The sequence below is a fragment of the Oreochromis aureus genome, linkage group 22 (genome assembly GCF_013358895.1).
Source record: "Oreochromis aureus strain Israel breed Guangdong linkage group 22, ZZ_aureus, whole genome shotgun sequence".
In the NCBI taxonomy this organism is placed as follows: Eukaryota; Metazoa; Chordata; class Actinopteri; order Cichliformes; family Cichlidae; genus Oreochromis; species Oreochromis aureus.
This window is the reverse complement of record NC_052962.1, coordinates 31,337,501-31,353,008: the sequence shown is the minus strand read 5'-3', so window position 1 is coordinate 31,353,008 and position 15,508 is coordinate 31,337,501. Positions and strand designations below refer to the sequence as shown.

Here is a 15,508-nt window from a genome sequence, read left to right as displayed (position 1 = left end):
GACCACTTGGAGCTACATGCTGTAACAAAAGACCAGCCGAAAGTAACTTTCATTATAAATGTTCATTAATAATGTGTACTGTTGATTTTAATAAAATACCAATAAAAAATGAAGTGCTTTCATCATAAACAGGTTTTGAACTTTATTCTCCATAAGGGAAGAAACAGTCTGTTCAGATGAGCAAGAGGTGTAACTGTGCATACAGTATGCAAGAGTGTAGCATAAGAGGGCAGTTAACTGTATTATCAGGAGCATTGGTAATAACATTAACAAGAATATCGAGAATGGGTTATTTCTCATAAAAAGACACAATGAAATACAAGGAGGAGTATACATGGAGACAATCAGCCGTCTGTACGGGCATCCTGAACATTTCTGATTGGGTAGAGACGGCGTGTGCGGTGTCCCAGGTCACCAAGGTCACAGCTTCTCTTAATCATGCTTTAATTATTTGCAGATGTATCATGGATACATTAGTTTTAAATATCATATGGTTACAGTATTAACATGGTTCTCTGAGTAATTGAGACCAGTTTTTTTTCCCATAAGTTCAGGAATCAATCCCCAACAGTAAACTTAACACAACAACAACATCTGTACAGATGTGGAATTAGAGATATTTTAGCCAAACTGCACCTCTGGGAAGCCTCAGTGGTCCCTGTTTATAATGTATTAGGGATGCACCATTATTGGTAGATATTCACCATCAATGTCATTGGGATACTGATAAATATGAGATTTGTCTAATTATCTGTTGTGTTACAATTATGTGACTGAACAATTGTGAATGGGAATAATTTAGGAGACTTGAGAATGACATTTTAGCTCATTGATAATTAAGATATTTTCATTTCCTTAGTACAAAACAACTTGTTACTTTAAAAATCTGTATAAATTCATCCCCACTGTTGCCCCATTTTCCATTAGTCCAGGGAACAATATTCAAGTCCTGCCCTACAGTTAACCTATATAACACAAGCACTAATTTGGAATTAGAGATAGTTTTACGAAAGTGCTTCTCTTACATGCCCAAAAGTATTTTAAATGACTGTAATTAAAGTCCCTGCTAATTTTCTACTTGCAATGCACTGATATTGGTACCATATCTGCGCCGTTGACTGCCATTGGGATTAAGTTATGAGGACAGACTTTAGAAAAGTATTTATATGATTTAAAAGGCAGAGCTTTAGAGTTCACTGACATTGAAAGGGAACAAATAACAATAGATAGAAGAAGAAAAAATCTGCATTAGTACATCCCAATTTTTTGCCTAATAATCACACATGAGGTTTAGTTGACTCATTTCTGGTTACGTCCTAATTAAGATCAGTTTCACAGTGTGTAGATGGTGGCTGTGGTTGTGATAAAAGAAACAATTATTCTCCCGTCATCTCCTCACTTTGCTGAGCGTGACGGTCTCACAGCCCGTCAGCTTTAAAGTTGACCTGGGACACTGCCAGTGATTTGGTACATGTTAATTTGAGTTCCTTTAGTTTTCATAGATGCTTTACACAAGACATACTTCCCTTTTACAGATGAAAAAGTCTTTTCTATGTATTTTATGTACAGCATACTGCAATACCATAATGCCTCAGATTGATAATAATGTGGATAACATTTGCAATACAGTTATAATGAAAGTAGTAATAATATGTATGAAAAGTTCTTTTAAAAAAAAGAAGATTAATAACAGTACCTGTCAGCCATTTTCATCACACAATCATTATTTTCCCAACAACCATCCTGACAATAACAAACTGGGCTGCCTTAACTCATTGGAGGACAGTAAACCGTTGAATAGCAACAAAAAAAGAAGAAAAGGGGACAAGACGTTCTGTTAGGACTTTTCTCTCTGTTCCATCACATTCATGCGCTCACTTTGCTTCCTGTTTGATCACACGTTTCTCTGTTGGTAGAAAAATACATACATATGATATATAAAAAAAAGGTAAAGGATGAAAAACATAGGCGTGAAGTAAGTTTCATCAAGTGCTTTCGTTATGACCCCTCCCACCCCCGTTTTTCTCTTTTCTGTCGGGGTTCCTGCTGTGGACTCCTCACATTTAGTGCATTCTCCGACCGATCGCGCTTATTTAATACTTTGGGAAATGTTTCCTCGCTCCTTTGAGGGGAGGTGGGTGTAAATAAGGACATCATGATCTGTGAAATGTACACTTTTGAGATTCGGCTGCAGGCTTTAGCGAGACTTCCCAAACGCACGCTTCATTTTTCTTCCTGCTGCTCCTTCCTTTGTAGCTCCAATTCAGTGTTTCTGATGTAGTCTGCGACACCCGACTGTGCCTTTCAGATGCTGTTTAAATATTTTTGCATCGCTGCTTCAGATGCTCTTATGAATCTCTACAGTCTCCCATCATTCACTCCTTCTTTCTTTGTTTTGGCTTGAACTAATAAGTGATGAATGTTCAGATTAATGTGATCTGAATGTCTTCAACATTTACACTATTCTTTGGACCGTAACTGCCCAAAGAATAGTGAAACTTTTTTTTTTTTTTTTCATTTTACAGATATTTTACACCTTTATCCTCCAAAGATCCCTCAGAGCAGCACTGCTGGTTTAGGATCAGTGAGTCAAATTTCTTCAACAAAGGGAAAGTTTCTGGTCCACAAATTTGTAGGTGATTAAAAGTGAAGTGAGACCTAAAATGCTTTGGAGATGCATGGATTTTAAAAGCCAAAACTGTTTAGCAGATATATATATTTTTTTAGAAAAATTGACATAAAATGGAGGAATGTGGCTCCAGCCTGAACCCTTACGTCAGGTTCCTAGACCAGCATTTCTACTGAGAGATACATGGCAAGTGGGCTCAGGAATCAAGAAGCACACTGTAAAATATCTGTGTAAGTAATTTATGGTTGTACTCAGCATCAAAGCTTCTTAAGTGGGTGAATTCAAATTTACTTCTATCCATGATTGTATTGCATTACCCGACTAACCGCTTTTAAAAAATAATCTCACTGAAAGCTACAGAAGTCTTAACTGAATACACTAGTGTTTTTACACTTTCAAATTCAGTGATGTGTCAATAAAATAGAAGATCTGAATTATAGAAATTCACCCAATCAGCTATTTTTTCCCCCTGATTTTAAGAAGGCTCTAATACTGAATACAGTTAAATTACTTGTACATATGGACCATTTTTACTCGACTAATCCCTCGAGCAGAGCAGGAAGACGCAGCCTATGAGTTCATGTGCTCCACCTGTATGGCTGACGTGGAGACGGTTAGGCAGAGGTCTTTGTGGGTCACTGGCAGATCTGCCACAGTGACTGGTTTGTACTGGATCTCGCTGGCTGACACTGTCTTGTACTGGTGTAGATCAAATGGGCAGGGGACCACAGATTCTGTGGGTTGCTGTTGTGGCTGGTAGCTGCCTGGAGGTCCGGGGTTTGGGTTCTGGTTGTTGTTAGGGTTCGTCTGGTTTTGGAGCTGGCTCGCTCTGCCCGCACCTCTCCCTCGACCGCGGCCTCGGCCCCTGCCCCCTCCGCCTGGTGTCAGGCCCTGGGCCTGCTGAGCAGCTACTGTTGCTGCCACTGTTAATGGGTCGGGGTTGTGCTTCTTCATGTGTTTCATTAGATACGTCTCCTGGAGAACGGATGACAGAAGTAGAACACATGTCAGGAAAGAAAAACAGGAAGAATGTGTTTTGATTTTTTTTAATACAGCAGTTCACAGAGCAGACTATGTCATTACATTTTCTCAGAAAACTATTAATATAGCTTTGTGGTTGTATGGCATCACTAACCAGCCATTTAATATATATAGTGACTGATTTTTGAGTACCTGAGTTATGCTGCTGGGACGAAAAATGTTGCAAAACATCTGGATGTGAAAGTGAAGCTAATTTTTTTTAGCTTTTGGGTAAAAAATTTTATCCACATTAGACATTTGTGCCATTTGAAGACTAAATGAACATTTGTGTTCAATCTGAAGAAATATCCTTCACGCACTCCTGAAATATCTATGAACAACCCAAAGACACAATGCCTGTGTCCACTGATGATGTATGTGCATAATTACATAATTACTAGATACATTAACAGTACCAGCTGCTATACAGCATCTGGCTTAAATGGCACAAACAATGTTTTTGCCAGAGAGGCATGATCCGTGCTTTGCAGTAATAATCATTATATTATTCTATTCTAAGACCTGAGATCAGAACAAAAGGCTCATTAGAGCTCTACATATAATGCATGTCAGACGGACTTATGGATTGTAAGCAATAGTGTATTAACAGTAAAGCATCTGCAAACCAGCAGTACAATTCCTGCCAACTCTCTCCTGTTACGTCTTCTCTGTTGCAGTACAACCAAATCTACACTTTCAGTAAATTGCATGTCAGATATCAGAAGTCTTACCGAGGTATAGGATCGGTTGCAGAGGCCACAGGAGAACAGCTTGGCGTGTTTCACGGTGTGTGTGGACAGGTGAACCTCTAGGCTGGCAGCATCTGTGTAACCACGGTTACAGTTGTGGCACTTGTACGGCTTGTCTTTGTTATGCTGCCGACGGTGAGACTGTCATTGAAAAATAAATAAATAAAAGAGGCATGTAAAACCTAGGAACATGATCTTGATCATGATTATAATAGAAAAGGTAAGAAAACCACTCTTTTCAGACTAGAGCCCGGCTGATATATCAGGTAATATTAGCTATTTGCCAAAATATCAGCATCAGGATTAACGACTGTTAAATGAAAATTAAAAAGGAGACATTAGTAATTCGTGACTTGTGACAATAAAACATGATTGTTTTTAAACTGCACTGTCCCATTATCTCAGGAAAGCCTGATAATTAACTACACATAACAAATGTTACAGTATACTGTTTGTGCTTTATGTGTCTGGAAAAAAAAATATTGGCCAACATGTTGAATTTTTAAATCTCTTTTTAATCATTAACAATGAAAAATGATCCCAAATAAAATTTCAATGAAAAAAAAAAAGGTGAGCATCAACATATCTACTACTTCATCACACTTGGTTGTATATTTTGTCTACAAAACCCAACCTGTGGAACCTGCACCTCAGTATGAGAACCACTGGCTTGCAAGTAAATATCATTTAGTAGCACTAGAGCCTTAGTAAAGTAATGATCATGTCAGTGGCAAAGAGAAAACCTGTGGATTCAGTACCTGGAGGTTGGACAACTGAGTGAAAGCTTTTTCACAGCCAGGATGATTACACTTGTACGGCCGGTCACCGGTGTGAATCCTGGGAAATCACAGTCAAAACAAAACAAAGTTGATGTCAAATTTGACGTACTGACAAAGTTAAGGATACTTCTAGATCAGCTCAGCCCCTTGCTGCCTCATGTTGCAGTTTCTTAAACTTCTACTTTCACTTCCTCGAGAAGGAAACGGCTTTGGTAAACTTGAACAGTGTGACCTTTGGTTGCTATTCGTGCACTTTAAAATCACATCCTCTGTTTTAATACATTTTATCATGAAGTGTCTTGATGCATGCTCAATCATCCAGGTAAGAAAATCCCAAGAAGTTGATTCTGTTTATGTGGACGTAGCGTTTTCAGTGAGAGAAACGTTTCGTCACTAATAAAAGCAATGAAACGTTTTTCCTTTTTGGGATTTAATGATGAAGCAATAAGCTATGAAATAAAGTTTTATAACAGAGTAACTAGGCTGCTAAAACATGCCAGTGATGACACATCAACCACATTTTTCTGTCCTTTCAGGTGGTAGTGCCTAGCTTTGTAACAGCCTTTCGCCTTCCATTAGGTTGAGCTAATCTGTGGTTTGATTGTTTCTAACATCTGCTGAAAACTATTTTTATGGGTCACTCACCCTTAACTTTTGAATCTGGTTTACTCCTCAGTGTATGTTTGTAGTAAAACATAAATATGGATTATTCTGAACTTGAGGCATGCCGAGCTACTCTAGTAGCATCTAAGAGTCAAAATATGGAAGTGGGCAGAACAGATCCACCTTATAAAAGAAAAAAGTACATGTCAGATTTGAAAGATACTATAAACACACAATAACTCAAAGAGAAGGACACAAGCACAGTGACATAACTCTCCATGCACCTGCTCCCATACATGCACGCATTCAAAACCCGCCCGGCCCAGCCCAGCCCGGCCCAGTACCGTGTGTGCTGCTGTAGGTGACTGAGCTGCCTGAATGTTTTCTGGCAGTAGGAGCAGGTGTAGGGCTTGGCCCCGGTGTGGATGCGGATGTGCTGGGACAGGTAGCTGGAGTTGGCAAACGACTTGGAGCAGTGGGGACACTTGTGGGGCTTGGCCTCAGTGTGGTTTCTAACACGGGAAACCGGGATTGGAGGGTTAAGGGGGTGGGAGGGAGAGAGAAACAGAGAGAGAGAGAAACAGCGAGAGATTTTTAAGCTACAGCATGACCAAACTTCATAATGAACCGAAGACCAAATCATGCATTTAAGTTAAAAGGATCTGTGATCGATCAAGCATTGATCACAGATTACTAAGTTTGACAGTGTGCTCTTTGTGCTGTGTCTGAGTTGTGAAAACACAGAACGAAACATACAGCAAGCACAGTCACGCTTTTCTCTTTCTCTCTCTCTCTCTCTCTCGCAGTCTCTCTCTCCTTTTGGTGTGCACTACTTTGAGTGAAGTGTGAGTGTAGTGTATCTATGAATGTCTGAGTCTGCTGCAGTCAAACCAAAATGTAAATTCAAGATGAGTGCCAGGCCAGCGGAGCACATCTTCCTCTTTAAAATTAATGGCCTGAAACCCACAGAGAAAACCCAGTGCATGGAAATGAGGGAAATGAAAGCATGAAGGTGAATGACAAGGTCAACATAAAATTAACACATTTATCAGAAAGGTGACAGCCTGGATGGGAAATAGATTTATCACTCATATTGTCACAATTAATGAAATGTAGTAAAAGTAAAACAAATTTTAGTGTCCGATTAGGACCTTTACCACAGTAAAAAGGGGTGTAAAACATGCAGGTTAAAAACTGTATATCAGGATGTATTATTTAGGGACAGCACGCACAGTTAGTGTGCAAAGTGTACTTAGACTTGTAATTATGTAATTGTGCATTCTTAAAACATGTTTTAGAGTTTTTATCTTGATGAGAATGAAAAGGAAATGTTTTAATAAAGACACTTGAATAACAGAGAAATCTAGAGAAGATGCTGAAACAAAACAAAAACGGGATGTATATTTTGGTGAAACCTGAGTGACAGACAGGTGTGCTGGTGAGAAAAGGCATTTAAATATAACTCAATCATCCTGTCTCACTTACTGCTGGAATATCGAGTATCTGAATCTCTGCATATATAAGGAAACAAATGACATCAATCTGACTAAAGCCTGGCTGATAACCCAGTGCAGACACGGACAAATGGAGACCTGGCGCCTGGGTGCATCTGAACTTGTTTGTTTCTCTTGTGTGAATCACTAGTAAATTACTTGCCAGGAACAAAGAATACTTTGACTGAATGCTGGGAGAATTAAGGAATTTCAGTAGTAGTATGCCATGTGATTGGCTGATTAAATATTCGTGTTAACAAGTGGTTGAACAGGTATATCTAATATAGGAATATGGATATGTTGCCCACATACCTGATGAAGCTCAGGTAGCCATTGTAACTTAATAAATATTGCAGCCGTAAGTGAGACTGTGTAGGAGTTCTATTTAATTACCTTTAGATATTGACTCAAGAAACTGACTTCCCATCCTGACAGTGGGTCCCAGTTTTTAGAAAAGAATGAATGGTCAAAGACAAATACTTAAAAATAACAGGTTTAGCGGCATGAAATAATTTAAGTTTGGTGCACTTTCAAAGATGATACTTTGACTGTGCAAAAAGAGCTTTACACTGTCAGCACTCCCCAAAACAACCCAGACAAGCTCCCAAGCTCACCACTCCTTCTTCCCTTTATCTATCACCACACAGAGGTTCAACATGCACACATTTTAACACACGCACACACTCAGGCCAGTACCGTGTGTGCTGCTGTAGGTGACTGAGCTGCCTGAAAGTTTTCTGGCAGTAAGTGCAGGTGTAGGGCTTGGCCCCGCTGTGGATACGAATGTGCTGGGACAGGTAGCTGGAGTTGGCAAACGACTTGGAGCAGTGGGGGCACTTGTGGGGCTTGGCCTCGGTGTGGGACTTGGCGTGGATCTGCATGTCTGACTTGCTGAAGAACGTCACTGCGCACATCCGACACCTTGGCAGGCAAGGAATGAGAGAAGAAGAAGAAGAGAAGAAGAAAACAGTTACGGTAAACAAAGCACAGAATAAAACTGCAAGTATCTAAAACAGCATTAATGTTTTCCCCAACTTAATGCACTTTATCCTACCTGTAAGATTTGGGTCCGTCTTTGTTAATGTGATCATCCTCATCATTTGACAGATCATATGGGTCGCCAGCGTGGTGCTACAATACAATAATAAAAAAAATAACTGGTTGTGAAGGTAAAATGCCTCATAGTTGGTTTTATAAAAGGAAACAAGGAAAAAAGAAAGAACATAAGAAATTCACCTGTCCACCAGCAGCAAGGTGTGCCAGTATTAATGCATCACTTCCTGGAGGGAGGACCCCACCCACTCCGGCCACCCTACTCATCACCTGTTTGCTTTTTCTGCCTCGTTTTGATGGTGCCGGCATGACAACAGCAGGAGCAATGTCCTCCTTCTTATCTAAAATGAGAGAAAATTGAGAAAGAAAGAAGGGGAAGGAAACAGGGAGTGTTGAGTGAAAACAGGGACAGCATCTGTTTGGGGTTTGGAAGAGTTTGGAAAAATTATGATGCACAGCTCAACACCAAACCTTACATAAGACAGATACACAGATGTGATTGTGTATGGATGTAACAGTGCAATTGCAAGAATACATTTGGGTGGGAACAGGAATCAAGTGTCTAAAATAAAATACTAAAAAAGGAGCCCTGAGCCTCATCGTTTTTTTACGTTGAAATTATTGAAATGATGGTGACCTGCACCTGTGTATTACCTGAATTTGAGGGGTGCACTGCAGACACTATCATGGTGGTGGCAGTGGGGTGTCCAGCTACAAAAGACTGCGTGGAGGCGGTGGGGACCAGTGTGCCCTGTGGGGTGGTGATCACTAACCCCGCTAAGAGGAAAAGAAAAACTGTGATCTGGCCGTCCAGATCTCACTCTGTTAGGTTTTTATTCTAACTAACAGTTAATGGATAATGCAATGATAAAAGAACTTTAGTTTTCAACCTGGCAACTTGAAAGCCACACAATATCTTATAAAGGAAAAGGCCAAAGCACTAACACAAGACTTGCTAAGGTTTATTTTTAAACAAGCTGTGCATAAAAAGGGGGTAAAACTGCTAATAGTAACACTAAGTACTACTACTACTAACACCTGAATGGAAACTGAAAAAAAAACCTATTGAGATTAGTAGCCACTGTAGATTAATATGTACAGTGTCATTCACTCCCTATGCACATATCTTGTGACACCAACAAATATGGGGAGTGTTCAAAAAGTTCTGGGAAGAGTTCTATAAAAACCAAAGACCTTACCTGGTTTAAATTTGGCTGAACTCCCATTTGAGATCATCTTTTATGGGATCTGCAGACAGCTTCCAACATGGCTGCTATTTTTGTATTGCTCTCATTCTGATTATTTACACTGTATGCTCTGTGTATAACCCCAGGAACTCAAACTGTGTCAGAAAACAAACATCAGTTTCAAGCTGATCAAGGTACATGCTTGGTGATGTCACCTGGGTCCACAGTTCCAAGTATGTCTGGTGAGGAGTGAGACCAGGAGCAAGCCTGGTGTGTTTTTAAACATACACACGGTTGGACACCATGATATCATTCTCCAGGCTAACTCTGAGAGACATGATGAGTGTCTCCACTGTGATGTGTCTGGCACATTTTTTAAGCATTTCAGAAACAACACATTTAGTATGCCTGCTGGGCTTTATTTTGAAAACTGACTAACTTTCAACTCTGTTCCTTTGTCTCTTACTTCCTGCCCTTCTCATATGCTCTGTGCTGCTACATGTTGCTTCCATTAAAAAAAAGAAAGAAAAAAAGAAGTGTTCCCTTTTTCTAGAGCAACTTCTGATGGAATTGCTACCATTGTCTTGAGTTGGTGTGAGAAGCAGCCGTGCCTGCTGTACTCCCAGGATGAGTCTGTTAATGTGAAGTTCCAAAATGACACTCTGAGGAGTCTGATGAAAAACATACAGTGGAAACAACCTGATCTGTGGTGCGTGTCAGTGTGTCATCATGTGCTGTTAAAACAGCTAGCCCAATATTAGGAATTTGGAGAACACCTGCATCCCAAACTTTTTTCAAATGACTGAGCATACTGTAGCAGATTTTTGATGTCAAGCTTCACCTGGCGACATTTACATTGGATCTCACTGCCATTTCCTTTTTAAAGGAGGTGCACACACTGTTGTAGTTAGCTTTAGCTTCATGTTTCTGACATTAGGATAGTATGATCTCATCTCACATGTTTCCCTTCAAAAACCATGGAGTTAGTAGCTTGTTCTTCTTCTATTTTTTTTTATTCGTCACTCATAGACACCATGCAGGTGCATTCATGAACTTATTGTAGAATTACATTAAAATACTACCAGTTACTGTCAAAAAGTAGGGAAAATATATATTTTAAAATTTAAAACATTTGCATGAGCTATTCCTATTTTTTTTTAATAAAATGGTCTCTTAAAAAATCTGTAACAACAAACCACAAATGCAAACGGACATAACAGGGATTCCACCGAGATCAAATGAACATCCAGAGGTGCACAAGAAGATGATCTTGAACGGGAGACTGGCCAAATTTAAATCAGGCAAGTTTTTTTTTTATTAGACCTTTTCGCAGAGTTTTTCTTTCACACATTGCATAATAAGAAAAAAAGACAAACCGGAAAATCATCTAAGAGATGCCACGACTCAGGTTGGCGAAAACATCAGAGCTGCTCACTCACCTGCAGTCATGATACCCGTGGAGGGAACAGGCACAACGGTGACGTTCTGGGAGGTGTGCGACTGGTGCAGGTGTGCCCCCACTGCACTCAGGGGTCCGCTATTGCTGTTTCCACCACCACCCCCTCCTGCATTACCTCCGCCTCCTTCCTGTTTAGGGACCACACGTACCCCAGCCGCTCCATCCACTGAGCTGGGGATGGCGAGTACAGCCGTGGGGTAGTGGGGGGAGGAAGTGGAAGACGCAGAAGAGTGAGGAAAGGAGGGCGCACTGGCCTTCTCTGGACCTAGTTGCTCCTTCGCCTTGTTCAGGAACATGGCGTTCTCAATCTACACAGAAGTGGGGAGTGGAGAGAGGAAAGAAGGAAGGGTGTAGGAATTAGGGGGCAAAGGAGTGTGATACAGTAAGAGTGAAATGTTTCATGACGGTGGAAGGAAAAGCATAAGAAAGGAAGGAAGAAAGGGAAGGAGAAAGGAGACTTGCCAGAGATGAAGAAGGCAGGTTGAGAGAGGAAATAGGATGAGGGTGTTTGGAAGAAGTTGAAAGAGAAATAAAAATACAAAAGACAGGAAGAAAGAGAAAGATGTGAAGTAGAGTCATGATATGTTTATGTGGGGAAAAAAACAGGACAACCCAGAGATGACACAAGCAGAGTGGCGATAAACGTAGTGTGTATCATGAAAGGAAAATGGAGGACAAATGAGACGGAAAATGAGAGGTTAATGACAGTAACAACAGAAGGAATTAAAGAAGAATAAAGGAGGAAGGAATGGGAAGAAGGGGAAGATTGGGGAGAGTGAAGGGTAGGAGTTAATGGGTTAGATAAGAGCAGACAGAGGAAGAGGAGGAAACAATGGAAGAGAAAAGAAAACGAAGGCATGGTGAGATGCAAAAAAGCAAATGAAAAAAGGAACAGAAGATTGAAAAGATGAGAGAGGAGAGGGACAGGAGTGATCATGTGAACCCATCAATAAGTCAAATAACTTCATCAACGTTGCCAGCATTATTTAGTGGTGTTAAAAACAACATGTTCAGGTTGTGATATAATCTTTAAAGTGCTTCTGGGTATTTTCTTCCAACAGCACAGACCACTATACCATGTGTAATTCAAGACAATTCCAACAATAAGGTTGTCTCTACCTGTCCTTGTACAGTGGGGACGGGAGACCAAAAGTATGATGAGTTGAAATGGGAATCGTCCATTATTTCTGTAATTAAAAAGCAACACACTTAGAAAACACCTGTCCTGCTCCTCCTTTTTTCTTTTCTTTTCTTTTAAATGAGACCATGCATGGCTGCATTTCAGTCATCTTAGTCCGGTTCCTTTCTTTCTCCTCCGCACGCTGACACACCGAACACGTCAGTTTCAGGATCAGCATGCAGCACTAAGACTAAATTTAATCCACTAAATCGAGCCACTTTTCTACACAGCTAACCTTTGTTTTTAGGGATACCAATCAAAATGTCTGTGACAAATCTGAGCAGTTTAAGCTTATGCTGTTGTGGCTGTTTCTTTAAATAATTAAGATTTGTACAGAGGAGGATGTGAAAGGAATCAGGCAAAGATGGTCAATCCCAGGAGGGATGGATATCAAAAACCTCTGTCTAGACCAGTGGTTCCAAATGCTGTGTCAAAGCATACTGATGTGCCCTCTCAGATTTTTTCTATTATTCCACATCAAATACTCTCAGTTTTACAAGAAAAGAACTGACAGGCAAGAGGATAACATTTAAGCGGAGATAAAACTGATCTCTTTACCGTGTGGGATAAGTCAAACAAACTACCTAAAGAAACAAAAACTGTTATTAGAAATTACTCAAAAAACTGTCTGGAATTTGATGCAAGGAGATAAAAAATGCTAAAACTGTACCTGCGAACTAAAAATTCCCTTTCTGAAGAAACGCTGCCTCCTGTTAAAGAGCTTGGGATCTCAACCATATGCAATGGGAACATTTGTTTGAATGTATGGAAGTACCTGATAAGGCTATGGATCGCTGTTACATGCTTGCTGCAAAGCAACATGCTCATGCTCAAAAGCACCATTGTCACTGACCTCCTTCCAGATAACCAAAAGCCCTGTTTTCTGCAAACATACATACAGGTGTGTCTTGAATTTGTCTTGGTTTTTACTTTTCTTTGGCCACATAAAGTTTGAGAACCACTGGTCTAGAGGGCAGCAGAAGCAAGAATTAAGAAAACACTAATGATAATCAGTTTTTGAGAATTTAATAATTGTCTGTAACACAGCCCATGCACTTGTTTACTACTCCCTTACACAGCATGAACAAATTGCACAATCTTAGAGTGCGTGTTTTATCAGCAGCATGTCAGTGAGGCTAGTTTTGCAACAAAATTGGATGCGGGTGCACCATTAGGTGAAAGTAACACCCTTTCCAAGAGTGCACACAGCTTCTTGACTGTTGAAAAAAACAAAAAACAAAAACACTGTCCATCTCATGAGTAATCAACCTGTAATCTTCCATTTCCTGATTATGTCCCACTAACAGAGGCAAAAAAGGAAGTTTCATTGTTCTATGCTGGCATGCATTTGCACTTTATTTTAGCTTTCTGCAACACTTTGAGACTGTGAATGCCATGCATAGTTATCCTGCTCACATATCATTAAAAGCATGCAAGTAATTACATGTTAGTAAAGCCCAACTGCCGTTTAATAATTTATAACAACTGATATTTGGTAAGCCCTGCAGAGGAGAGGCCCATAAAAAAATCACAATAACAATTGAGGTAACGTCATATTTCATGCAAAACATTTGCAATGCATAACTCATGAAATGTTTTGCATTGTTTTTCATGAGCCTCCTCTCCCCTCTGCAACTGCAAGGTCTATAAATAAATGAAAAGAAATGCTTTCAAGGCAATTTAATAATTTTCCCTCATTCTGCAGCAAAGCATCAGATGCAAGGGGTCGTTATTAGTGCAGTACAAAGTCAATGTTTCAGTGCTCTGAGAGACATGTTTCTTTCCCCCCCCCCCTTTTTTTGGACGAGGGGGTGCAAGCTGCCTCCAAAAACTGTGGCATGGCTAGCGCCGAGCTAACGTTAGCTGTGCTTTATGAATTATTGCAAAAACAAATTTGTCACAAATCGTTTAAAGGAGGGTGCTTTTTTTGCAACTGAGTCTGGACAGATGTGTTAAACTGCACCCAACCGGCTGCCAAGAGCGTAATAACATATCTGGGTTATGCACAAACATGGCTAACGTTAGCTGAAAAACGCAACAAGACGAGAGGAGCTAGCTAACTTGCCTCCATTAATTTTCTCCTTTTGTTCGCTGGCTTGCTCTAGCTACAAGGAGGCCTGTATATTCAATATGCTTAACTAGCCCGCCGCTTAGTAAACACAAACATCCGTGCTCTCCCTACGCCTCCATTCCTCACTCCCTGCTCATCTCGCTGAGAGAAAATAAAAAAAGAGAAAAAAAAAGTCTCGAATAAAAAAAAAAAAAAAACGAAGACAGGAAAAAAAAACGTCGACGCCGTTGCCTCTGTAGGAGACGCAGCTTCATGCAGACTTCCGGCGGTTGGGACGACGGTGCTCTCAGACACACTGAAAAAAACACTTAATTAACAACCGACTAATAAGTCCTGTGTTAATTACCGGTGAACTCGACTCCCCTTCAACCCCCCCGGAGCTTCCTCGGGTCGGGACAGTTGGAAAACTTTGTCCAAATCCGCCCCTCAAACCCCTCAGATATGCCTTTTTTTTCTTCGATTTTTTTTCCTTTTTTTCCCTCCAGCTCTTCTCCGAGGAGTCAAGGCGGGCTGAGTTAAACAGCTTCCGGCCACACTCTTCAAAATAAAATCAGAGCGCGCTTCTTTTAAAGTATATTTCTTTGTGTATTGTGTTTGATTAAAAGCGTAATAATCGATGTTAACACAATTAACTAAAACTAAACTAAAAGTAGGTGTAAAATATGATATTTAATACACCGAAGTAAATGATTATTAATTCTTTTTTGTAATTTTAAAAATACTAATTGAAACAATATTGTGTAATCACAAAACCAGCTAAAAATTATATTTACAATTTTATCAAAAACAGCCTATTGAGGTTTTGGTGCTACATGACTTAGAGTCAATTCTCTTCAAAAATAGCTGTTTTGTATAAGAATATTTATTCAGATAATTATCCTATGTATTTTTTCATAATATTAATTTTAATAATAGAGCACAAATAATGCTAAAACTAATGAAAACTAAGTTAAAACCAAATTTACAATTTAAGTACAATTTAAATCTAACCGAAATCCACTCTGGAAACTCAATGAAACTTAAGTGACCTGAAAACAAATTCCATATAATTTTTTTAACAAAGCGAAAAATGGGCCCTGGTAGGAAAATCTTCTCTACACAAGTCAAATAATATAAAACAAATAAACAAACGAATATTTGTGCAATAACTAACAGCCATTTACCCATATGTTCGCTCCTCTGAGAGTTTTGAATTATACTTCCTGTAATGGTTTGGCGTTTTACCAGCTAACTTGACACACCTGCCAGCGTCTATGCAGTATCTTCCGGTGTATTAATTATCCAG

At 39.8% G+C, this 15,508-nt stretch overlaps 1 protein-coding gene across 3 annotated transcripts; it reads right to left on the bottom strand.

The window, feature by feature from the left end:
• Nucleotides 1-114: 114 nt before the first annotated feature.
• Nucleotides 115-14,726, bottom strand: znf384a (zinc finger protein 384 a). Of its 3 annotated transcripts, none has more exons than XM_031754756.2 (11): nucleotides 14,570-14,726; nucleotides 12,092-12,159; nucleotides 10,953-11,280; nucleotides 8,981-9,103; nucleotides 8,510-8,667; nucleotides 8,328-8,404; nucleotides 7,970-8,194; nucleotides 6,125-6,292; nucleotides 5,157-5,235; nucleotides 4,381-4,539; nucleotides 115-3,604 (listed from the first exon to the last, which is right to left on the bottom strand). In XM_031754756.2, exons 2-11 carry the CDS (start codon nucleotides 12,152-12,154, stop codon nucleotides 3,200-3,202), a joined length of 1,785 nt encoding a protein of 594 aa, XP_031610616.1. In that variant the 5' UTR covers nucleotides 12,155-12,159; nucleotides 14,570-14,726; the 3' UTR covers nucleotides 115-3,199. The 3 variants fall into 3 exon arrangements, with proteins under 3 accessions (XP_031610616.1, XP_039461188.1, XP_031610617.1); XM_039605254.1 differs by lacking the exon at nucleotides 14,570-14,726 and adding an exon at nucleotides 14,218-14,447; XM_031754757.2 differs by lacking the exon at nucleotides 6,125-6,292.
• Between the last annotated feature and the right edge of the window lie 782 nt (nucleotides 14,727-15,508).